At 39.2% G+C, this 25,342-nt stretch overlaps 1 protein-coding gene across 4 annotated transcripts in view; it reads right to left on the bottom strand.

Annotated features, from left to right (window-relative positions):
- Nucleotides 1-3,709: 3,709 nt before the first annotated feature.
- The window catches only part of Grm7 (glutamate metabotropic receptor 7), a 920,878-nt gene continuing 899,245 nt past the window's right edge, over nucleotides 3,710-25,342 (bottom strand). For 2 of the 4 annotated variants that reach the window (XM_060383884.1, XM_060383885.1), the window contains one exon: nucleotides 3,710-4,926. In XM_060383884.1, the coding sequence (XP_060239867.1) occupies nucleotides 4,612-4,926 (315 nt within the window). In that variant the 3' untranslated portion in view covers nucleotides 3,710-4,611. The remainder of the gene's footprint in view (nucleotides 4,927-25,342) is intronic. The other 2 variants (XM_060383883.1, XR_009591906.1) reach the window with 2 other exon arrangements.

The following is a 25,342-nucleotide window of genomic DNA, read 5'->3' as shown; positions in this document are numbered from 1 at the left end:
GATAGCAGTGGAGTGATTATTCTTACCCATGTTGCACACTGGTTACCACATCCAATGCTGTTTCTGACGGTGGTGTTCATTCTTGGTTGGCACAATCTGAGAATGAACTAATGTTCTGGAACAAATTTATAGATGAATGAATGACGGAGATTTGCATGAGTATCCCATCTCCATTACAAAGATGAAGAGGGAGAGGGTCCCAGGCTACATGAATTGCCAGAGATTTTTGTAGCTGGTGTTAAATAAAAATTACAGGAAGCCATTGTTTTGGATTGAACTCCTCCACTATGCCTCAGTACAGCAGGCTGGAAGTCAAAATGGAACCACTCCTGCTGCAGTTCCATGTCACTGAGCCAAGACTACGCTGTTTATCAGGATCAGAGACGTAAAAGACAAACTTGCCCAACTGGTCACTTTCCACTAGCACAGTAGTGAAGTTCCCTTGACTTCAGTCAGCCTCAGGAAACGGCAACTGCAACTGATCAATCTGTTATTTGGTGGTTGTTCAATCTCTCTGTTCCTTCTTATGAGGAAAGTCACTTTGAGATGACCCATCTGCTTTTTGTTGCCTTTTTCTGTATATGAAGCCAACCTCATTTGCTTGGCTCACTGGAAGACATAATCCATCTTATGGACTGAAGAGTTGCCCAATTTGAGACTTAAAAAGAAAGCCAATTAAGATTTGAAATTGTAATTCTGTCCTTTGACACTGGCAAGAAGCAGAGATCAGAACTCTATCCTAACAGAATTCTAATAAGGAGTCTGGTGCTATCCTACTCCAACCCCTCTCTGTCTTCTTTGTCTCCTTATCCATTCTTCTTGATTGTCTGAATGAGGGTGTCACTCTGTAACCCAGCCTGGTCTTGAACTCATAATAGTTCTCCTGCCTTAGCCTCGTTAGTACCAGCTACTGGGTGGGGCTGAAGGTGTGGGTGCTTTCTTTCAATGAAAGCATTCTGATTTAGGATATTTACCTGTCTACATCAAGATCCCAATTTACTTACCCAAAAGGCTGGTTCATCTTCTTGTCAAAAGATATCCATCTCGTAGAAGTGGAGGCTGTGGAGGCTGTGTGTGGAATGGTCATATATCCCTCTTCCTTTCCTCGTCTTTATCAGAGTCTTGTTCAGCTTTTGACTGCCATCTCTGATGCCTTGTTCAGCTGACCACCCCTGTCACCTCTTCTAGATCTCTTGCCATATTTCTTTAGTTTTACACTTTGTTTATTTATCCAGTTTGTTCTATCTGAGTCAGATGTAAATATCTCTAGGATAATATGCTACCTGCTGAGCATCAGTCTAAGCATTAGGAGATTACCATGTGCAAGACTTAAAATATCTGACCTTCTGAAACAGAATGCTAAAGAGGGGCAGACAAAAGCAGTGAAACAAATCTCTAAAGTTAGATAGCGATCATAAGTTCCATAAAGAAAAATAAGGTGAGTAAATTGGCTCCCTGGGATGTTGGTCAATCACTGTCCTTTCAAACAGTGTGAGCAAAGACCAGACATGATAATAACTAACAAAGGACTGAATAAGGAGGAGAAATATTGGGAGGAAATGTGCTGGGAAACACCTCCAGTGATCTGAAACCTTCTTACTAGGTCTCACTATTCAGATTCTACCACTTTCCCAAAGTGTCAATATAGAACCAAGCGTTCAACACACAAAGGACCTTTGAGAGGGACACTCCAGATATAAGTTATGGATCTGTTATTGATGTGACCTGGTACTCTATTTTCTGATACATTTGCACTATTGCTACAGACAAACTTGAATCCCAGATGCTTAGTGGGAGGTAGAAGCGGTGCAAGATGTTAGAAGCGCTTTTGAGGACTGAGCAAATTTATATAGACATACATTTCAATGTATGCAACATGCAGAGCCTATATAAACTATGAGACATATTTAATAATTCCTTATATATGGTGCTATACCCTTCTCTTAGTCATCACTACCGATTAGCTCAGCTTTACTGTGAGAATAAATGTATAGAGCAGTTGTTTTCAGGAGGAGCCCTTTCTTACCCTGAACACCGTATGCATTTATTCAATGGCTTCTTAGCATTCTTGGTTGAACATTTGAAGAACTGAAAAAAAATGTTTTTATGTAATTCCTAAATGCCAGTGATTCTGCAACAGGACTGCCACACAGGATGACCTGTTCACATGGTATTTTATAGAGCCTGTTTCCCTATATGGAAGGGGAAGGCACTGCAAGATTAAAAAAAAAAAGATATAGGCAGCCTGATGATGGTGCTAGTGGTAGCAGAAGCCATGGTCCTGAGAGCTGCCGTGTTGAACAGTCATTTACTAAGCAACTTTGAGATCTGTGGGAGGAATTTTCTCTCTTCACCCTTACTATCCTATGAAGTAGATTCTACAGGAGTCGTTTTGTAGCTGAGGACATGGAGAATGTCTATATAAGCTACCTGAGGGTAGTAAGCAGGAAAAGGAGCCAGCTTCTAAACAGGGTTTTACTCCACACTCAAGAAAAAAGAAATGTGGATAATTCAAAATGTTTCTGTTTTGATTTGCAATTTTTCCATGGTCTATTAGTTTGTGGATGTTGAAGGAATAGGAGAAAGTAGGAAAAGCAATTTATTTTCTGCAGTCTGATAAAAAAATGAATTTTGGAGTACCTTTAAAAACATTGCTTGCAAAAGACTACAGGAAGAACTTGACAAAGACCAAAAATAGGAGAACTATGAGGGTTTTACCTTGCAGTGTAGGAAAACTGGTGACAATAGAATATTTATTGAAACTATTTATTTATCATCTACATATATTGATCATCTAGATATATTATCTATGTCTCTATCTATATCTGTCTATCTATCTATCATCTATGTATCTATCTGTCTGTCTGTCTGTCTATCTATCTATCCAACCAACCGCTCTCTCTTTGTATGTGTTTGTGTGTGTGTGTCAAATTGAGGATTTGACTTCTTTGTTCCTCTTTTTCTGAAACAACTCGTATTGGTCTGGAGGTCACTTATTTGGCTTGATTGCCTTTCTAGAATATAGAGGAATCTTGTGGTCTTCACCTCTTCACTGCTGGGATTACAAGTCCACAACACTGAGTCTGGCCTTTTATTAGCATTGATTCTAGGGTTCAAACTTGGGTCTTCTTTATTGTGTGGGAATCTTCTTACATCTGAGACATTTCCTTTGCCATTAGTCTGGATACATTTGAATATATTTTGGATTTGGGGACCCACTTAGAGTGAAAAGTACCAGTGTCATCCTGTACAAGAAGATCATGGTATGTTCCTGGTAAGTTGGCTGCTGTGAGTGACTTCTTGGACGTGTTTGTTTGTTTAGTTTTTATTTTATTTTTGTACTAGAGACTATAGAGTCCTGAGTTTTGGTCACCATATTTGTATGCAAAAACAATTCCATTGCCTTGGTTATCTGTTTCTATGTCCTATGACCTTTCCATTCAGTTTTGTGGAAATGTTTAACCTTTCAATGAATTTTATGTAAAGTACTGAGAATCTTTAAGAATTGAACTTCATTTATAGAGGGAAAGAATGCTTGGGTTTTGTGATTCTCCCTTTTCTAAGAGAGCCTTCAGTGGCTCTAGGGTTTGCTTTATATTTCAGAAACATGTTGTTGGAAACATAGGACTTGAGCTTTCCCTAGTGTTCTGTAGCTTAGGATTTCAATAAAATACAAGCACAGGCAGTAGAAGACAGCTACAGCACTTACTACAGAAAATAAAAAAGTTAACCAAAGTATTTTATTGATACATTCTTGGACAATACCACAGAACTGGAAGAGAATGGAAAGGGAATTTTTCTTCAGCAAGAGATTTTTTTTCCACTAAAGTGACACATAAGCAGCAATATTAACGAAAGTACTTATTACAAACAGTAAAAAACATACATGCTTCTTTTTAAAGTCCTTATCACATTGGTCAGTCATAGGGGGCATGAACAAAACCTCAAGACATGAAAAATCCATATTCTTTCCTTCAAATAGCTTAATAATCATTAAAATTATTGCAAAATATTCATTTACCCTAAGTAAAATAATAAAGGGGAACACAAATACAAATATTAAACATAAATTATTAACATGTACTGTAAAATACATTACTGGCATGCATTCCAAAGATCAAGACCTCTATTCCACTTAGCCAATGCTTTTCTTTCACATCACATCACCTACCGTGTACCAAAGATAGGTGGGGTATATCTTCTCAGCACAGTTTTTGGTCTTTAAATATCTTTTGTGTGTGCATGTGTGTTTAAAAAAAATAACATGATTTTCCGTGGTACTATAATCATAACCACACAGACGTTTACAGATGTGCATGGGGGTTTGTGTTCTCTTATGTCTGCCGAGATTTTTTTAATTAGTTGTTTTTTTTTTTCCCAAAGATTCCACCATCTGAGAGGAAAAGGTTCTATGAAAACAGGGCATTCAAAAACAAATAGTGAACCGAGGTACAACATTGAGTGGCAAAGTGCAAATGTCCTCACAAACTGTACAGAAAATTTCAAAACCTTGCATCCTGGAAGTACATACGTAGAAAGACAAGTCAGCCCCCAAAATCAGTCTGGAGGCTCTCAGCAGTTCATCCAAAAGAGCCAGGTGGGACTTGAGTCTCAACTCTCCCTTTGCTTAGGGAGTCCAGAATTGCAGCCAAGATGGCAGTGCTGATGCCAATGACTTGTTAAGCCAAGATAAAGTAAAGGTGTCTCAGAAAGCAGCTGTTTAGGTAGGATGTGTGGATCCTCTAACGTTGGTCTCCCAGCTGGAGAAGCTCCTCCAGAGATAGGAAGCAGGCAGGACCAAAATTGTCCTATGCCAGGTTGGGTGCCAAAATAACTGAGGGTCTTCCTCCTCCGTGGTTCCATGGGATGGAACAGGTTAGATAACCAGGTTATTATAACTGACATACTTCTTTTTTGCAGCAGGGCCTGGGGAGAAAGAGAGGGAAGAGTCAACTGTGGCCATGAACCTGCCTTCAAAGGTAGACCTTGGATGACTTTCAGTACCAAGTCAAGATAGAAAGGGGCACCTCTGGGGAATACACATGTACTTTGGCATATTGCATTTATCCGTAAGCTTTTTCCCCGATTAAGATTGACCTGCCAGTGATACAGACTCACCTGGATTCATTTCTTTGACATGCCTTCAATCTCGCTCTTATTTGGTCTGTGAGGTCACCAGATTTATCATTGGTTACCAAGCTTTCTTATTAGCCAACCCTAAACGTCAAGAGTGATCTGGTGCTGCAGAGATTTTCACCATGTGGTCATCTCCTGAAATCGTTTTTATAAAGAATCCTTACTAGTGGGCGGGGATGTCCTAGGTCACTGGGATTCACTTCAGTTGGCTAACAGAGTACATACACCAGCTAGCATTCAAACTATCAAGTCATTTATCTCTTTTTTTCCAATCTCGACAGCAATGTGTAAGTCCTCATCTTCAGGATAATTTCCATGTAGGTTAAAAGCACACTTGGAAACTTTTAAATGTCTGAGCAGACACCATCTACATTAATTTGCCTCAGATGGAGAACAACTTGCTTTTCACTCAGAGACCTTTACTAATGAATCCAGTAAACACACACACACACACACTCACACACACACACTGGTTCTCCCAAGGCAGGCACAGGACAGCACACTGAGCCAAAAAGCAATACTTTTTCTTTGCTCATGATGGGAACTCCAAGCTATTATAAAGTACCAAGATTCTGGCTTTTAGTTCTATATAACACCATGACTGTGAAGAGTTGGGTTCCTGTCCTGGCACATTCAGTCATAAGTCAAGTTGCATCAATTTCTGTTAGGCATAGACTCTTTGTCATGTATAATTGTCAGTGGCTTATTTCTTTTTTCTTCTTAGATTCTTGATAGAGCTGTTCATGGAGCACAGCAAAGTAGCAAGAATCTTTTCAGAACTCTTAAACAGGGACTCGTGTGAATTTAGAGGCCTCAGCAGCTGCATTAGTGTACTAAGAGCTTGTAAGTGACTTTTGGATAGTCTGTCTGCTATATTCTAAGCACATACACAAACATCCCTTTTCAAGATACTCCTCAAAGCCTAAAAAGTTGAATATCATTTTATGGAGAAATTCAGACATTTCTGATTGGAGGACTCATTTCTCTGTTACGGTATAGTTTGTTCAATAGATAAAATTAAAAAAATAGAATTATATGAAAGCGAGAGTCTCCTGGAAACTCTAATTATGATGCATTGCCATTTAATGAGCACATAAACTTAAGTCTCAGAGGATGCCAAGTCCCCCAAGAACATCCCTGTGGCCCTTACAGTGTCTATTGCATTCAGCAACTCTCTTTTTGGGGCATAAGGAAGAAAAGTAACTTTCTTTACAATTTTCTTTTTTTCTGAGTCTGGGTCTCTTGTATTTTAGGCTGCCCCTAAATGCTATGTGGCTAAGCATGACCCAAATACATATCAAATATATACCACCACATCTTTTACTGCAAGGCTGAGAATCAGACCCAGAACTTGGAGCATGCTAAGAAAGCACTCTAATGCTTAGATACATCCCGAGCCCTCAGCAAGGAAAACTTTCTAAAGATGTTTTCAGACTAGACCTTATTTACAGTGTCATGGCTAGTCAACCTCAGCTGACACAGACGAGTCATTGTAAGAGTGTGCCTTGTCAAATGCCAAGGAGCTAATTATCCTCCAGACCAGAGGGAAAAGAAACAAACAAAACCCCCAGAAGCCTGAGATGACCTAAATATCTGAGACACCTCTATTGTGTGGTTAATTAAGACTGGATTCTGTGTAAGCAGACTGTCTAGTGGAAAAAGAATAATTAAATTTCCTCAAATAGGTTACTATGTAATACCAGTCAGTAAAGAATTATTACTGAAAGAATGAATAGCTTAGAAAAAATACTCTTCCTGTGCTGTAGTGGACACTGGCTTGGGTTAAGTTAAAATAAAAATCTAGCTATGGTTTTTAAAAATCAGATATTTAGGGCAATGAGATAATTCATCCAGTAAAGATGCTGGTTAGTAAGCCTCCCCACAATCTGAGTGCAACCCACATGTTTGAAGGAGAAAACTTACTAGGGCAAGTTGTCCTTGACCTGCACACATGTGCCTTAGGCCCACACATAAATGTACACACAAATGAATAAATATAAATATGTAACGAGGCATTGTGTTACATTCAACCCCTCAGCTTAGAGTAGCTGAGGACAGAAGAATCAAAGTTCAAGTTCATTCTCAGTTTCACAGCAAAGTTTAGGCCAGCCTAGGCTAGACAAGACCCCGGGTTAACAGCAGCAAAACAATGGAACAAACGAAAATTAGGAAATTATGTTTTGCAAAACATGGAAGCTTCATGGGGATTATCTTGTTTTCAGAAAACTAGAGACCTAATTTGTATTCCCCAATATGGATGAGAAGGATGTGGGCCTCAGAGTGACCAGCATTCCATAACTATGCCACGTGACATTTGAATCTCTCTTTTCTTCTTTAGGCTGTGGTGAGAAGACCCTCTCTCTAGGACTCATAGGCCTAGGTTCTGATTTTGCTCCTTCACTTACGTGAGATGAGATGAGCTGAACTTTGTGGAGGTTTGTAAAATGAGGACAATAATTCTGACCCTGTAGGCTGTTGATAGCATGATGTCAGAACTATCCCAGTCTCTCACTGGAGAATAAAACATACAAATGTATTTTTAGGATACAAACTTCTCTACAAAGGATAAGCCTCAATATATGCTTTCTTTGTGGAATTGCTTTGAAGAGTTGCAGCAAGGTTATAATGAAGTTTATGCAGCCTTTAGAATGGCAATTTCTGTCCTTTATCACAGCAAAGTCCAGTGTATTACAGTGTTTATTTTTAAAGCTTCCTGGCCTTATGAGTAAATAAAAGAAGAGCCTTCAGGGCTGATAATTCTATTTTGTTTGAATAGCAATGTGGTTTATGGTCCAGGAAAGAGAAATGCCTAGCTCAAAATAGTTTGTCCAGAAAAATGGTTGCTAAAGAGATACACTTTTTTATTTTGAAAAGGCTAGGAATTGTTTCCCTTAGAAGACAGAGGTTTTTTTTGTTTGTTTGTTTGTTTAAGAACAGGAATAGAATGAAAATTTAAAAGTTATTTACATGTTGAATGTGTATGAGTGTTTTGACTGCATGGATGTATGTACATCACATGAGGTCCTGGTGCCTAAAGAAGTCAGAAGAGGGTGTTAGGTCCCCAGAACTGGAGTTATGGATGATTGTGAGACATGAGGTAGGTGCTGGGAGCAGAATATGGGTCCTGTAGAGTGTCTGCTTTTAACCACGGAACAATCTGTCCAGCTCTAGCAAAAACAGATGTGGAGTGCATTGTTCCTATTCAAAATGTTAGGGCTACCTCTAGCATTTGTTCTCAAAGCCAGATATTTCAAAGAGCTGACATTTCAGTGAGAAAGTATTAAGGATGCTGATTTCTGAGACACATTATTAATATATGTTTTCTTTTTAAGAAAGATTAGACATCCAACTCACTCTTATTTTGTCAAAACTTACTCTCAATTTGGCATTAACTTTAGTGGGCTAATTTTAATATAAAATTAATTTTGTTTTTAGTATAATTTTCTTTGCTTTTTAAAAATTTTTTAGTTTTATTTATTCCTTTTGGATCCTGATTTAGTCCCCTCCATTTTCTCACCCCCTCTTGGGTTCACCCTTCCTCTCTGTTTGCCCTGGCCTCCTTCTGCTATTCTTCAGAGAAGCTCCCCCTCCCCCCGAATATCAAATTGCATCAGGACTGAGTGCATCCTCTTTCCCTGTGGCCTGGTGACAAAGGGAAAGTGATCAAAAAGCAGGCAACAAAGTCCATGGAAGAGTCAGCGTCCATTCCTCTTACTAGGGAACCCATATGAAGATCCAGCTGCCCATCTGGATTTGTTTTTCAGTTGCACTAATTTATGGGAGGAGGAAAAGCTTGAGCCGTGGCATACTTGTAGAGATCATAGGACAGCTAGGGGTAGTTGGTTCTCTCATTGTACCACACAGGACCCAGCGATGGGACTCAGATAATCATGCTTGGCAACAAGCACCTCTGCCCCTGAGCTGTGTCACTGCCCACTCTCCATTTTTTCTTCTCACAAAACTGTGATTTATTGTAAGCTAGATTTAAGAAACTGTAAATAATGTAAAAAGGCAAAATACAGAGAAGAAAAAGAATCATAAAAAACCATAGTGAGAAAACTGAGTAAGTGAAAACAAAGCAAGACATCCTTTTAGCCCGTTTTTAAGTTTCCTAATTTTATAAGCAACAAAATTTATGTTTTAATAGATAAATAACGTGTGTTTTTAGTTTTTTATAAATATGTTTATGCAAGGGGTAAACATAAAGTATACATATGGGTTTTTCAAACATTGTACAAAGTAAACAAAACTTGTATAACATCCTTAAATATAACAATAACATCCTTAAATATAACATACAAAAAGGCCATGGCATCCTATCCATAGTAAGGAGATAAACATTAATAATCCCCTTCTCACCTGCACTAGCAATTCCTCCCTTTCTCTCAGCTACCATATCTGCTCCCTGAAATTGGTGTGGATCATGCCAATCACACATGTGGGCAGTTACCAATAGGCTATAGACAATATTGCTTCATGTGTTTTAAAGACACAGGATGGTGCTCCTCCATGCAAATTTAACTACAATCTTGATGTTTTTAGAGTATGTATCTGTGTGGTGGCTATGTTCACCTATGTGTAAAGTGCCCATGGTGGCCAGAAGAGGGCGCCACATACCCCTAGAGCTAAAGCTATAGGCAGTTGTGAGCTGTCCTTGTAGAGTTGGGAACTGAACTCAGATCCTGGCAAAAGGTGTGCATTTTCTTAAACACTGAGCCACCTCTTGGCCCTCACAAGCTTTTTTTCTTATAACATATTTTTTGAGATTTATTTGTATTAATTTTGCAATGATAGGTACTAAATAGCAAAAAATCTATAACTTTATTTTTTTTCTATCCATGGAATGCATTTCCTAATTTTAAAAAGTAAAAAATCATGAAAAAGGTATAAGCCAAGAAAACATATTTATTATCCATTTGACTAAAATTTTAAAAAATGACCGATAACTTCTAATTTTAATTATGTAAATTAATGACTCAAAGACAATCCAATTTTTAGAAAACAGATTAAAATACAATAAGATAATTTATGAATGAAAAAATACAAAAAGAAAAAAAACCCTGCAACATTATAGAAACATAGGTTCAAACAGATAGCATTTTGTTATAGGATGACACAAGAAATTGAATTGATATCAAATATTGGTGGGAAGTAAATAAAGAAGAATTTCTTATCACAGTGGTAGGGCTGTAAATTAACACAGTCCTCTGGGAGAGCCATCACATTAGAATAACCCTTGAATGAATCCTTCCAGGCTGACCAAGGCTCTACATTAAAACTACAGCCCCTTTGCCATCGCTGCTATCGCCAAGTTCAGTCACTAAGTATGACCTGCATCCTGAGAGCGGTGGTACAGCAGTTTCTAGAGAAAAGGAGAAAAAAGTCTCATCTGGACAAACAACTCTAGGAGGAGAAACTGCAGGGTTGCACATCAGTCCAGCGGTTGCTTTAATTTTCCTTTCCCCGAGCCTCCTATACAAGCCTCAGGTAGCTCCTTCCCTCGGCAGGCACCCTTTTTCTGCTGCCTGCTCTGTGCACTTTGACATACACAGGCCTTCCTGCTGAGGTCAGAATGATCTCTTTTCTTCTCTTTCAGCTGCCTCAGAAATCTAACACATGGGAAATACCATAACAATCTGTGTGCCAATGACTGAGAAACCGTCCTTCTAGACACACAGGAGAGTTTCCCACATGCACACACAGGTCTGTGTAGGGCTTCCCAGGGCTTTAACATAATAGTTAATCTCACATTCAGTACCAAACAGCAAAGTGGACCGAGTACCAGATGTAAGGCATCAGCAGACTGAACTGGACATGGCTTGCCTCAAGTAGGAGGCTTAGGCACGTTGGGCTGTTATCTCAACAGGCAGATTTACACATTTTTAGATGAGCCATATATCTTCATTCTATGTAAGAAGTTCCTTTTTCACTTATTCAACCAACAAAAATATATACAAAAAAAAATGTCATGTGTTAGGCTCCAGATTAGGTATTAGCAACATACCACTTTTCAGTATGTGGAAATTCATAATAAAACATCATTTAATGGCACAAGGACATGGAGAAGATGTCTTCAACTGGTAAGTCTCATTCTAGATTTGATGGAAAGCTAATCAGCTTCCTGTATATCATTCAGTAAGAAGCAATCCATTTTGTAATGATTTCTCGTAAATTCTTTCTAATTGATTAGATTAGCACATCATCCATACCAAAAGATGCAAATCTGAACAGGAATGCAGAACATGATGAGTGAAAGATGAGGCATTCATAGTTATGGCAATACAATTATGGGAAAAAAAAAACCCCTGAGACACCATACATCTCCCCAGCTCCCTCTGTAGCTCTTTGCAATAATTTCCCTGGAGAATTGTAAAGTATGTGTTGTTAGGTTGGTTAGCTGTACTTCTCTCTTGAAAATATTTGTGCATTGCCTCTGTGTGTATGTGTGTGTCCCTGTGTATGTGTGTGAAGAAAAACATAGGAGACAGTCCTCTCCTACCCCAAGGCTCAAACTCAGGTATTGAGTCTTAGCAGCAAGGGCTTTCACTCTCTGAGACATCTTGTTAGCCCTAGCTAGACTTCTTAAGACAAGGAGCTTAGCAAGGTGAGAATATAATCAGCCAGAAAAAGAACGCGTTAGCCCCAATCAACATTAATTCTGATCCAGCTGCAAAAACTCCAAAAGCTGGGTGTCTGTCTCCCTTTCCAGTTATCCAAGAGGACAAGTACTGAATGTCATTCCTCATAGATGCTGACTATACAAAATAGCCTAGGAATCTGCAGGCTATTGGTTCACTTCTTATTTGTTCTGTATTCATGTAAGGGTTGACCTGTGTCACCAGAAAGCAGTTTTGTTTTTCTGTCTAATGGGATAGGAAAATTGTGTGAGTCACAGACCAGCTTCATGTTAGACAGCAGGTCAGTGAAGCGACTTCTGGCCTCGGTTCACTGTTTTCAGACAGCAATAGAATGAATAATGGGAAAACAAGAGTGAATCAGAAGCATAGAAATCCTTAGGGGGGGAAATGCATCAAGTGCATCCTTCATTTTTCTGTCTTTGTGAGGGGCATGGATGAGAGACAGACCCAGTTCTTAAAATGGTTATGAAATCTGTTCGGAGTCAACATGTGAGGCTAGTTGATGTCTTTGATGAGGAAGAACTACCTTAAACCTGGAAGGGCTTCCTACTGAAGGGGATAATCTGAACCCAAAGCAAGAGAAAATGAATGTGGAGGGTGGTCAGCACGTGGTGAATCTGAGCATGGAAGGGAGGGTGGCGTCAGATAAATTGCTTCCATGTCTGCATGTTTTGCCTTACTAAATCTCAGACACTAGGAATACAAGCATATCAAAATCCCACTGCTTTTGTTGTTATTGTTCATTTCTATGCTTTATTTCTTCATAGAGGATTCTTCAAAAGCCTTCAATGTGGAGTTTCACTCATTAGCCATACATAAGGGAACCTTGTGCAATGTCCAAATAGAGTGTCACATGAATAACATTCCTTCTTGCAAGGTTATCTTATTATTCTCTTTAATGAGCCATCTGCCATGGCGCCATGGTTCTAGTTTAGTTACAGTGGGCAGTGGTATTGACATTTCTGGACACTCTCAGGATCCACCTTCTAATTCTTCCAAGTAGTTAACACAACTAGAGTTAAAACACAATTTCTCATGCATGTCTACACTACAGAATTGAATTTTTTTTCAAGCTTATGAATTGTGCAGCGCATGTTGTGGGTCTCTGATCTCCATGAGCTCTAGAAGGATCTTAGCATGAGTGGCCTAGTATTTTCTTTGGTGTTGCTGTATTCAGTGTATTCCAAGAATACCTTGAATGGTGCTGTTCAGATTTCATTTATAACTTGTACAGAAGGTTTTTATTTTATTTAATGTGTATGGGTGTTTCTTGTATGTGTACATGTGCACCACATGCATTCAAGGCAGAATAACACGTCACATCCCTTAGAACGGAAGCTGTAGGTGCTTGCAAGCAGCCCCTGTGGGTTCTGGGAACCAAACCTGTCCCTCTCCTAGAGTGGTAAGAGCTCTTAACTGCTGAGCCATGTCCCTAACCTCTCATTTGTAAGTTTGAAACCACAACACTCTTTTTTACTCTGAACATATAAGCAGGGTCACAACAACCTGCTATAACTGAGAAATCAATTTTCAGTCCCACCATGAAAAGGGTAAATGGTCGTTTTAGTGCTTCCTTAAAGAAACCCAATTTGTACTCGAAGACATAAAGCATCAAGCAGAAGTTTGCAAGGTTCTTAGAAGATGCTTCTGAAGGCAGATAGTTTCTGTCTTTAAATATCATGAAGCTTGGCTAATTTACAACTTGGATACTTTGAGGTATATGTTGGGAAAAGATACACCAAATTACTACATCAAAGAAATGGCTTTTTTTATTATGCACTTTGTGTGGGTATTGAAAAAGCTTTTGTGCTTTTTTGCAATTCAATATATTGTGGATTCGAATGTTCGGGAATGTGTTATGGACATGGTGAGATAATCCATCAAAGACTGAGGCTGTGCTCCAAAGCCAGTCTGAAGGCTGATGATACAAACAAAAGAATCATGGTGGCATAGCAGCAGAAGAGTGCTGGTCCTCCTGCTACATGACATTCACTGCTTAACAATGGGTCTTGGCATTTGAGGCGAGGAGATTTGTAGTCTCTTCATTCATTCCTCCACACATTTATCCAGCTTTTACCCAGAGCTTTCTATGATGTAGTAACACAAAGGTAGATAAAATCATCTCAATCCAGGTACAACTTCTGACTTCAATGCAATTCGGTGATGATTTATTCAGTACCTATTTTGCTTAAGGTGTACTTTCAAGCACAGGACTCAAATTATGGTACACTACAGACACAGATCCAGCTTATACATTCAAAGAAGATAAATCATTCAAAAAAAAAAAACAGAAACAAAACAAAAACACAACAACAACAGGTATTGGGTGGAGAAAATTCCCTTTCATAGTAGTTATATTCTGTAAGATTGTCACTGTCACTTAGCATACATTAATCCATTAATCTTAGAGGAGAAATAAGTAGCTACAGTACATATATATGTATATATAATATACAGTATATAGTATATATACTGTCTGTAGATATAATTACCTTTCACAATAGTTATATTAGGTTAATTAAGTAGCAACAGAATGTATATTATACATGTATAAATATAAATGCACTATATAGTATATATGTGTATATAATATATATATATATATTTCCCTTTCAAAGTAGTTATAGTCTGAAAAGTTGTCACATTACCCATTAATCTTAGAGGAAACCATGATTAGATATACATACATAAATACACACACACGTATGTATACTGTTGCCTTTCTAACATAAAACTGAGATTCCAACTAGTGACTTGAAAGGCCTCCCTAGCCAACTAAAGTACTCCAAATTTATGATTTCAGCCCTCCAAATCTACTTTTGTGGGTAGGCAAATCGGAAAATTGGAACCTCCAGATAATGAAAATCTGATGTACTGTGTCACCTGATAAAGTACACTTCAATGGAAGCAGTTTAAGGAGCTAGAGTACCTTAGCTCCCACCCAAGGTAGGAGGCATTACATTTCAGGGACGAGTAGAGGTTTGAGGTTGTCGAGAGAGGCACTCTAGGGATGCTTGCGTGGGTTACACAGAAACATAGGCCAAATAAAATAGAATAAAATAAAATAAAATAAAAATCCCCAAACTGAAAGTTCAGGATGTTGAGAGAACACTTAATAAATATAGAAAATTCTAGAAGAGGACAACATGTTTCTTGACTAAAAGAGGGAATCTGTTTTTGAGAAGTAGAAAATCACAATATATTTGGAAAATTATGTATTAATTAAGAAATGTTAAGGACACCTGATCTTTGACAAAGACGCCAAAACCATTCAATGGAAAAAAGATAGCATCTTCAACAAATGGTGCTGGTCCAACTGGATGTCTACATGTAGAAAAATGAAAATAGATCCATACTTATCACCCTGCAAAAACTGAAGTCCAAATGGATCAAAGACCTCAACATAAAACCAGACACATTAAATCGGCTTGAAAAAAAAGTGGGAAATACCCTAGAACTCATTGGTACAGGAGAAAACTTCCTGAACAGAACACCAACAGCACAGGCTCTAAGAGCAACAATCAATAAATGGGACCTCATGAAACTGAAGAGCTTCTGCAAAGCAAAGGACACCGTCATCAAAACAAAGCGACCTCCTACAGATTGGGAAAGAATCTTCACCAACCCTTTATCTGACAGAGGACTCATATCCAGTATATATAAAGAACTAAAGAAGCTGAAAAGCAGCAAACCAAGTAATCCACTTAAAAAATGGGGAACAGAGCTAAACAGAGAATTCTCTGTAGAGGAATATCAAATGGCAGAGAAGCACTTAAAGAAATGCTCAACCTCACCAGCCATTAGGGAAATGCAAATCAAAACAACCCTGAGATTTCACCTTACACCCGTGAGAATGGCCAAGATCAAAAACTCAAGTGAAAACACATGCTGGAGAGGTTGTGGAGAAAGGGGAACCCTTCTCCACTGCTGGTGGGAATGTAAACTTGTACCACCACTCTGGAAATCAATCTGGCGCTTTCTCACACAACTAGGAATAGCGCTTCCTCAAGATCCAGCCATACCACTCCTGGGCATATATCCAAAAGAGGCTCAAGTACACAAAAAGGACATTTGCTCAACCATGTTTGTAGCAGCTTTTTTTGTAATAGCCAGAAGCTGGAAACAACCCAGATGCCCCTCAACTGAAGAATGGACGCAGAAATTGTGGTACATCTACACAATGGAATATTACTCAGCAATGAAAAATAAGGAAATCACGAAATTTGCAGGTAAATGGTGGGATCTGGAAAGGATCATCCTGAGTGAGTTGTCCCAGAAGCAAAAAGACACACATGGTATATACTCACTCATATAGACATACAACATAGGACAAACCCACTAAAATCTGTGCATCTAAAGAAACTAAGCAACAGAGAGGACCCTAACTAAAATGTCCAATCCCCATCCGGAAAGGCAAAGAGGAGGGACATCAGAAGAAGAAGAAAACAGGAAACAACCTAGGAACCTACCACAGAGGGCCTCTGAAAGCCTCTGCCCTGCAGACTATCAATGCAGATGCTGAGCCTGATAGGCAACTGTTGGGCAGAGTGAAGGAAATTTTATGTAAGAACTGGGAAATAGTAAGAGCTGGAGAGGACAGGGTCTTCACAAGGAGAGCAACAGAACCAGAAAATTTGAACATAGGGAACTTCCCAGAGACTCATACTCCAACCAAGGACTATTCATAGAGATAACCCAGAACCCCTGCACAGATGTAGCCCAGGGCAGTTCAGAGTCCAATTGGGTTACATAGTAATGGGAAGAGGGACTGCCTCTGACATAATCTGACTAGCCTGCTCTTTGATCACCTCCCCCTGGCGGGGAGCAGCCTTACCAGGCCATAGTAGAGGACAGTGCAGCCACTTTTGATGTGAACTGATAGACTAAGATCAGAAAGGAGAGGAGAACTTCCCCTATCAGTGGACTTGGGGAGTGGCATGCATGTAGAGGGAGGAGGGAGGGTGGAACGGGGAGGGGAGGAGGGAGGGGCTTATGGGGAGATGCAGAATGAATAAAGTGCAATTGACGAAAAATTAAAAAAAAAATAGAAAAAAAAAGAAATGTTAAAATCAGGGGGCTGGAGAGATAGTTCAGCAGTTAAGATCAGTGTCTGCTCTTCCTGAGATTCTGAATTCAATTTACTGCAGCCACATGGTGGCTCATAACCATCTATACTGGGATCTAAAGCTCTCTTTTTGCAATCGAATGACCTACAGATAGAGCACACGTAAATGTAAAATAAAGAAATAAATATTTTTTTGAAGAAAGAAATAAATGTTGAAATAAAAAGCTGCATGAACAACTCTCTTGAAGATATATAAGTAATAATTTTAAACCTAAATCTTTAACCTTTGATGGGTGTCAAATCAATTCTCATGTATTCTTTTAATGAGAAACGTTAAATTCTAACAAAAACGGTTGTCTGTAGAAAAACATGTAGTAAAATAGGGTTAAAATGTGTAGTTAACAAACGTGTGGGGTGCTGAGAAGATGGCTCAGTGACTAAGAGAAGTTTCTGCTCTTTCAGAGAACTGGGGTTTAATTCCTGGCACTCACATTGTAGCTCAGCACTGATTACCACCTCAGCTCCAGGACATCAACCCTCTCTTTTCGCCTTCCTGGGCTCCAGAATACACATGATACTCATATATTCATGAAGGTACATATACGCACACATTAATAAGAATGAATAAAAATACAAATCACAAAATTTTAAGTTCTCTGTGACAAAAATTGCCTGGGAATGTCTGAAATGTGATAAATTATTACGAGCTACAGGAAAACTGGTAGACTTTAAAGACATACTGACTTTATAAAACAACCAACCTCATAAGATTAAATATTAAAGCCCTCTACTGAGACAGAAACACTAACTGAAATGCATGATCATTGATTATATCACAGAGGGTATTTTGACTCCATATTAAATAGTTCCATTGTGTCTATGGTCAGTGTTTTTAGTAGCAAAAAATACAGAGCTTTTACAGCATGTCATTGAAAGGTTCACGGAAGTATTTAGGGACAGTGGTGTGTGTGTGGTAACGGCTGAGACTTACTTATGCACAGTTCCTGGGGGACGTTAGTCAGCTTTTCAATTTCCATAACAAAGCACCCAAGGAACACAGCTTACAAGGAGGAAGAGTTTATTTTGGCTCTCCATCTACAGTCAGTAATCTCTGTTAGAGCTGGGGTGGTGGCAAGAGAGAACATGGGTTAGCAGGAAACCACTCACGAAGAGCAGATAGGAGGCACAGAGAGTAGCTTGGGTCCTGATAGCCTCTTCAAAGGCTATGCTCTCAGTGACTTCACCCAATAGTGCTACAGACTGGAGACCAAGCCTTTAACACCCAGGAGTTTGGAGCACACTGGAGATCTAAACAACGGAAACAATCATAGAAAGATATTGTGTGTAGACTAATATTAATGACAAGTAATTCTGTGCAAAGAGTTTACAGAAATTCCTCATTCCTGTGTATTTATAGACTTTAAATTTTTCTTAATAAACATAAAACATGTTTTTTATTTATTTATTTATTACTAATAATTACACTTTATTCATTTTGTATCCCCCATAAGCCCCTCTCTCCTCCCCTCCTGACCATACCCCCCTCCCCTTTCTGCATGCATGCCCCTCCCCAAGTCCATTGATAGGGGAGGTCCTCTTCTCCTTCCTTCTGATCTTAGTCTGTCAGATCACATCAGGAGTGGCTGCATTGTCATCTTCTGTGGCCTGGTAAGGCTGCTCCCCCCTCAGGGGGAGCTGATCAAAGAGCAGGCCAAACAGATTATGTCAAATCAGGGTAGCTGAATTTCTCTTATTTTATGCTTTTTTTTTTAAACTAAGCGTTTCTATAATGCTATTATATTTTAGTGTTGTCATTAAATTAGCGGGCCGTATTTAATTTTTTTCAGTAACTTACTGTATGACTATTTTACCAGCATGTATACATGTCTGCCACATGCAGACCTAGTGGGTGGGAGGTCAGAAGAGTGCATTGGATGCCCTGGAACTTTAGCTACAGATGTCTGTGAGCTGCCATGTTTATGCTGGGAATGGAACCTGGTAGTCTATAAAAGCAGCCAGTATTCTTAACCACTGAGCCATCTCTCCAGCCCCCAGGATTCTTTTTATTTCTTTTAATTAAACTATAAATGCAAGTGAAGAGGGCCATCTCTCAGAACTGGGTGGCTGTACTTATTTGTCAGGCTTTTTGTAGGGTAGACAGGACCATTGGTTTTGAGAATTTTGGTTTTGTTGATTCATATTAAGTCTTTTTTAATTCTTTATTAATTACACTTTATTCACTTTGTATCCCCCATGGTTCTCTCCCTCCTCCCATCCCAATCCCTCCCTTCCTCCACCCTCTGGATGCATGCCCCTCCTAAGTCCACTGATAGGGGAGGTCTTCTTTTCCTTCCTTCTGATCCTAGTCAATTAGGTCTCATCAGAAGTGGCTGCATTGTCTTCTTCTGTGGCCTGGTAAGGCTGCTTCCCCATCAGGGGGAGGTAATTAAAGAGCAGGCCAATCAGTTCATGTCAGAGACAGTCCCTGTTCCTATTACAATGGAACCCACTTGGATACTGAACTGCCATGGGCTTCATCTGTGCAGAGGTCCTAGGTTATCTCCATGCATAGTCCTTGGTTGGAATATCAGCCTCAGAAAAGACCCCTTTGCTCAGATTTTTTGGTTCTGTTGCTCTCTTTGTGGAGTTCCTGTCCTCTCTAGATCTTACTGTTTTCCACTTCTTTCAAAAGATTCCCTGCACTCTGCCCAAAGTTTGTCCATCAGTCTCAGCATCTGCATTGATAGTCTGCAGGGCAGAGCCTTTCAGAGGTCCTCTGTGTCAGGCTCCTGACTTGTTTCTTCTTTTCTCCTTCTTTCGATAATGAGGTCTCATGGGGCAACTCTCTTATACTTTTTTTGTGCCATTCTATTTTTGTTATACCAAAGAACTCAGTAAATAAGACGTAGATAAGGGTATTATTAATTGCAACATAAATGTTTCTTTGAGAATTTTAACTGAAAAAAATATATATATACAACCCGTAAATAGCTCCTTAGAAGATCTTCTGAAGCATCCATGTTCTAAATGCTTCATGGAAGCCCCAGGAAAGATGTTTGTTACTAAGATAGGCGTAGCTTTAAAAGTTAAATTCTGCTCTATTCTGCTGTTTTATGTTTAGCTTTTAAATGTTTAGACTTCGTATTAGGCATCAGAGGGTGAAGTTCAAGAATGGGGTGGAAACATCTGTCAGAAGTAGCTACTTCTCTAAGTCTTGGTTCTCTCAACGGTCTTGCTCATGTCTGCTGAACATCCTGCTCAGTTCAGGGGTGACTGCTGGCTGTGCATATTTCTTCACAGGCATCTGGCTTCCTTTAAAATATAACATCTTTGGTGAGCAGTGATGGAGAACAGTAAAAATGTAAATACTCTTTCCCGGGCTAGAATAATAATCATGCCTGCTGTTTTCCCTATCTCTTTATTTGTCTTGACTTCTTCATGTGTACAATGTGTATACGTGGGGAATTTGGACTTTATTTATAGAGGAACATAGCTAAGCATGCATAAAAATTAGGAACGAAAGGAAGATGCAGGGCTAGATTTCTCCTAGATTCCACCCAATGTCCACATAGAGTTAATTCTTGTAAAACTGTTGCCATAAAATATGCATGAGGGGGAAGAGGTTGTAAGTGCAAGGAGATGATATTCTGACTATGATGTGTCAGTGTTCTAGAATGTTCTTTTACATAGAGTGTTCCTGAAGGTGGCTTCTCACCAGACTTCCCTTTTGTTTCCTTTTGCAGTGCTTGGGATGGGATTTGAGGTGTTCAAGAAGCTGTTTGGACTCTTATTTCTGAGTTCAGACACAGCCTTGGCTTCAAATTGAATGCTACTGTCTTGCTTGCTTTTTCCCTGGCTGCTCTATAAAGTAGGATTTGCTCACTTCCCATTGCTCTCTATCTTCTTACCCTTTTTATTTTCCATTACCTATTTAACATTGACTGGAGGATTCTAAATTAACTTTTATTTCAACACATGCTTTATATCCTTATTCCTCTCTAGAGTAAAATTTTCTGATGCATTTTCTTTTAACCATGTATCTCCGTGAGTTTTTAGATTGCTTCGCACTCATAGCATAGACACAGAATGGAGAACAGTGACAGACAGGTATACAGATGAAATATGATAGATTCTTGCTTTTAGACCAGTCAGAAGAAATTTATGTTAAAGTCCAATATTCCTTAAAACTTTTGCCTGGGCCTTTGTGCTCTGGGCTAAGGTCCCACTTCCTTTCTGAGATGCAGAGAACTGAGGAAACAGTCTATTTCCATCAGCTTCCCTGAGTACGAATGCCTCCGTTGCTCCTAATTACTGTGCTCTTCTTCTAATTACTCACTAAGGCAGGACAGAAACATTGATCATTTATCACAAGAAGAGATCATAAGGAAAAAGTAATAACAGAAGGAACTGGAAATAAAATATGGTGTATTCAAATATGTCAGCATTCTGGACATCTTATATTCCAGATAGAGAAGACTACACATGAGCTCTGAGTGCAGAGAGCACTTCATACACATGGCTGTAGAATTGAGAATACCAAGGCTTGGTCTTCACAAATACGAATGTGTCCTAACTCACATTCTTTTCTTATTGGCTGTAAGCTCACACCATGATTCTTGCTATGAGCATACTTGGTTCTATAACTGAGCATCAGCGACCACTCAGCAACACGCCTTCTGCACTCACAAGGGATTTCCTGTATTTCCTATACCGGCATTTTCTTTAGTCAGTCTTTTCTTTAAAAATGCTGTTAGTCATGATCAATCCTCACTCAGAAAGGCAAACAGGATGTACATTGAAAGAGGGAGAAAACAGGAAACTGGACAGGAGCCTACCATAGAAGGCCTCTAAAAGACTCTACCCAGCAGATGCTGAGGCTCATAACCAAACTTTGGTGAAAGTACAAGGAATCTTATAAAAGAAGGGGGAGATAGAAAGACCTGGAAGGTACAGGAGCTCCACAGGGAGAGCAACAGAACCAACAACAACAACAAAAATAAAAACAACAAACAAACAAAAAAAGCTGGGTTCAGGGGTCTTTTCTGAGACTGATACTTCAAACGAGGGCCATTCATGGAGAAAACCCAGAACCCCTGCTCAGATGTAGCCCATGCTAGCTCAGTGTCCAAGTGGGTTCCCTAGTAAGGGAAACAGGGACTGTCTCTGATATGAACTCAGTGGCTGGCTCTTTGATCACCTTCCCCTGAGGGGGAGCAGCCTTAGGAGGCCACAGAAGAAGACAATGCATCCAGTCCTGATAAGACCTGATAGGGTAGGGTCAGATGGAAGAGGAGGAGGAGGACCTCCTTTATCAGTGGGCTTGGAGAGGGGCATGGAAGGAGATGAGAGAGGGAAAGTGGGATTAGGAGAGAATGAGAGAGGGGGCTACAGCTAGGATAGAAATTGAATAAACTGTAATTAATAAAAAAAATAAAAATGCTTTCAGTCTTCTTTTCATGTGCATATGATCAGCCCATTGCCTTAGAGCAGTTTATAATTTCAGATAGGCTGATCAGTACAGCCCTTTGATGAACATAAGAAGTTCAAGAAGTTTTAAGGCCATTTTTAAGCCTTCAAGGATGTTTATTTTAGTCCTAATAAAATTTCTACTTACAGTCTTCTTTTAGCCATGCTGCATATTTGTGCTTTTTGTCTCACCAATTTGTCCTTATTGATTATTCCTCTCTTACTTGTATTAACACACTCATCACATATCTTGAGAAATTACAACACAAGTTAGATGTCCTACACAATTCAGCAAAAGCCTCCTGGAAACTAGCTTCTAATTCAACTAAAGGCAATGGATCTGCAGAGAATGGTTGATGAGCCAGAAGGTCTGTCTATTAACAGGATGAAGGAAAACTCAAGATAAAATACTGTATTAGATTTTTTTTTACCATGGCAAAATACCTGATATAAATAGCTTAATGGGAAAACTTTTGTTTAGGCTCACAGTTTCAGAGGTTTTAGTCTACAGTTCTGAGCCATGATGAGGTACAGGGCATGTGGTGGAGTACAGTTGCTGACCTTATTACAGTCAGTAAGAAATAAAGGAAAGAAAAGAGCCAGGATCAAGACATACTCTTTGAGGAGCCTTTTCTAACTAAGCCCTTCTTCCCTTCTTCAGCTATGAACTCATCCACACTTCGTGGATTAGAAATCTCATGTTCCGAACAGTTCTCAATGTTTAGTGGTCACTAATGACCACTAAAATGCCTGCAACCCAGCAGCCTTTTTAAGGTGGAGGCTTAATGCTGAATTATAGTAGATCTATTGAATTAGATGTTAATTGTTACAGAGAATTAATGTGGTTTGCGTTGGAATGAATAATGGGATATGCTTATGTTGGAAAGAGTACACTTTGTGGAAAGATAAAATATTCTCAAGTTAAGTATCATATTATCTGTAGTTAGACTTCAAATGGTTAGAGACATTCCATTCCAGGAATGGGTAAAATAAATACAGTAAAGTGTTAACAAGCGTTAAATCTTTGTGGTGCATTATAAGCTGTTCTTTCTGCTTTTCACAATGATCAAATAGTTGGGTCTTTAAAAATAAAATGTTTCAGATTCCCATATTCACAGTAAAATCTATCCATTACAAGTTTTCTGGGAACTTATTCCAGATTTTTCTCACAATACCAGCCACTGAAAGATTTCTTAAAAACCTAAATATAGATCTATGATTTGACCTAGCTATATAATTCTTGGGCTTGTATTGAAAAGGCTCTAAGTCAACATATCAAAGAGATTTCTGCACACCTGGGTTAATTCCTGCACTATTCACAATTACCAGAAAGATTGAACCAGCTGAGATGGTGGTCACACAAAGAGATAGAAAGTGTGGTTAGTATACAGAATGGAATCTTAAACATTAAGAAAAAGAAAACATGACATTTGCAGGATAATGTCTAGAATAAGAAGTGATTGTCAGGCTACGTCATCCAGGTTCAGAAATGCAAATGTTCTAAGTTTTCTCTCATAACAGAACCTAGATTTAAATTGTGTGTGTATGTGTGTATGTATGTGTGTATGTGTGTGTGTGTGGTGTTTAAAAGAGGTGCAAGAGAAAAGCAGAAAGGATAGTGGATACATCTGTAATGTGTGGAATGAGAAATGTCCTTTGATAGGCTCAGGTATTTGAACACTTGTTCAGTGGTTTTTGGTGCTGCTCGGGAGATTACAGAATCTGTAGGAAGTGCAGCCTTTCTGGAGGAAGTTCAACACTAGGTTAAAGCTTTGAGAGTTCATAGCCTCATCTCACGTCAGTTTTGTGTCTCTGCCTTCTCTGGATGGTTGAAGATATGCTTAGCTGGCTTTCTGCTCCAGCTACCTGTGCCCATGTCTCCACATCATTATGGACTCTCCCTCTGAAACCATAATCCCCAACAAACTTTCATCTCAAATATGCCTTTAGTCATGATGTTTTCTCACAGCAACGAAAAACAACTATTACAATGTCTGCTTTGAATGAAGAGCAGAGATATTGAGAGAGAGAGAGAAAGCTGTTTAGCAAGAAAGAGCCAACAGAATTGGGGTGGCAGAGAAAGGATAAGTACAAACTAGATATGAAAATGTCATATAAACCTGTTGTTAACCTAAAATTTAAAAATAAAGTTGTCATCTCAGGTCAGCTTCCTCTATATAATTCAGGAGGATAGATGTAAGTTGAGATAGTTCTTGTGGAAGAGCTGGGGGAATTAGCACACCAAAGTGATCGTCATTGTGTGAAAACAGCAATCTGGGACAGATATAAACACAGTGCGGACAGTTCAGCTGAATGACCCTCGAGCCTGTCAGCCCATTCCTCTGTGCTTCAGCTTTCTCATCTGATAAATGAACATGATTGCAACACCAAACTACAAAGTTGCTATGAAAGTAGAAAATACAGGTAGGGTGATTAGAATAGGGCTTGATAAAATTGATAGTACTCTATTTCATCTGTGAGATTGATCTTTTCTGGGAATGAACTCTTCCCTTTCTCCCTCTCTCTCACACACGCATGTGGACATAGACACAGACACGTGGCACTTATATATATGGTTTTCTTTACAGAAAAAGTCCTTCTGGCGGTCACCAGCCTGACTACAAACAGAAATAAACACATTATTAGGCTGTGGAACACAGTCATTATGCTAGAAATTATCCTTAAAGAGACACCTGGTCATGTTTTCCATTCACCAAAAAAAAAAAAAAAAAAAAAAAAAAAGCACCATCAAATCATTTTCCCTCCATTTCCTTCCCTGACACCATCAATCCTACCCCATCCTTGTGGAAGTGTGACACTAAAATCTTGTGCTAGTCTACTGGAGCCAGAGAGGGAATCAGGGCCTTGGCAGTTACTAATGTGGCAAAATGACAGTTTTGTATGGCGCAGGGTGGCACAGCCTCATAATCAATTCTCTTACATGCACTGCATGACAACTTTGTCCAGCATTGGAACAGGCCATCGCTGATTTTAAGAAACATCACTGTTTTATGGTTCTGATATTTACACATTCTGC

This window comes from Meriones unguiculatus, chromosome 5, assembly GCF_030254825.1.
Source record: "Meriones unguiculatus strain TT.TT164.6M chromosome 5, Bangor_MerUng_6.1, whole genome shotgun sequence".
NCBI lineage: Eukaryota > Metazoa > Chordata > Mammalia > Rodentia > Muridae > Meriones > Meriones unguiculatus.
Note: the sequence above shows the minus strand (reverse complement) of the source record. Positions and strands in the feature narration are given on the sequence as shown.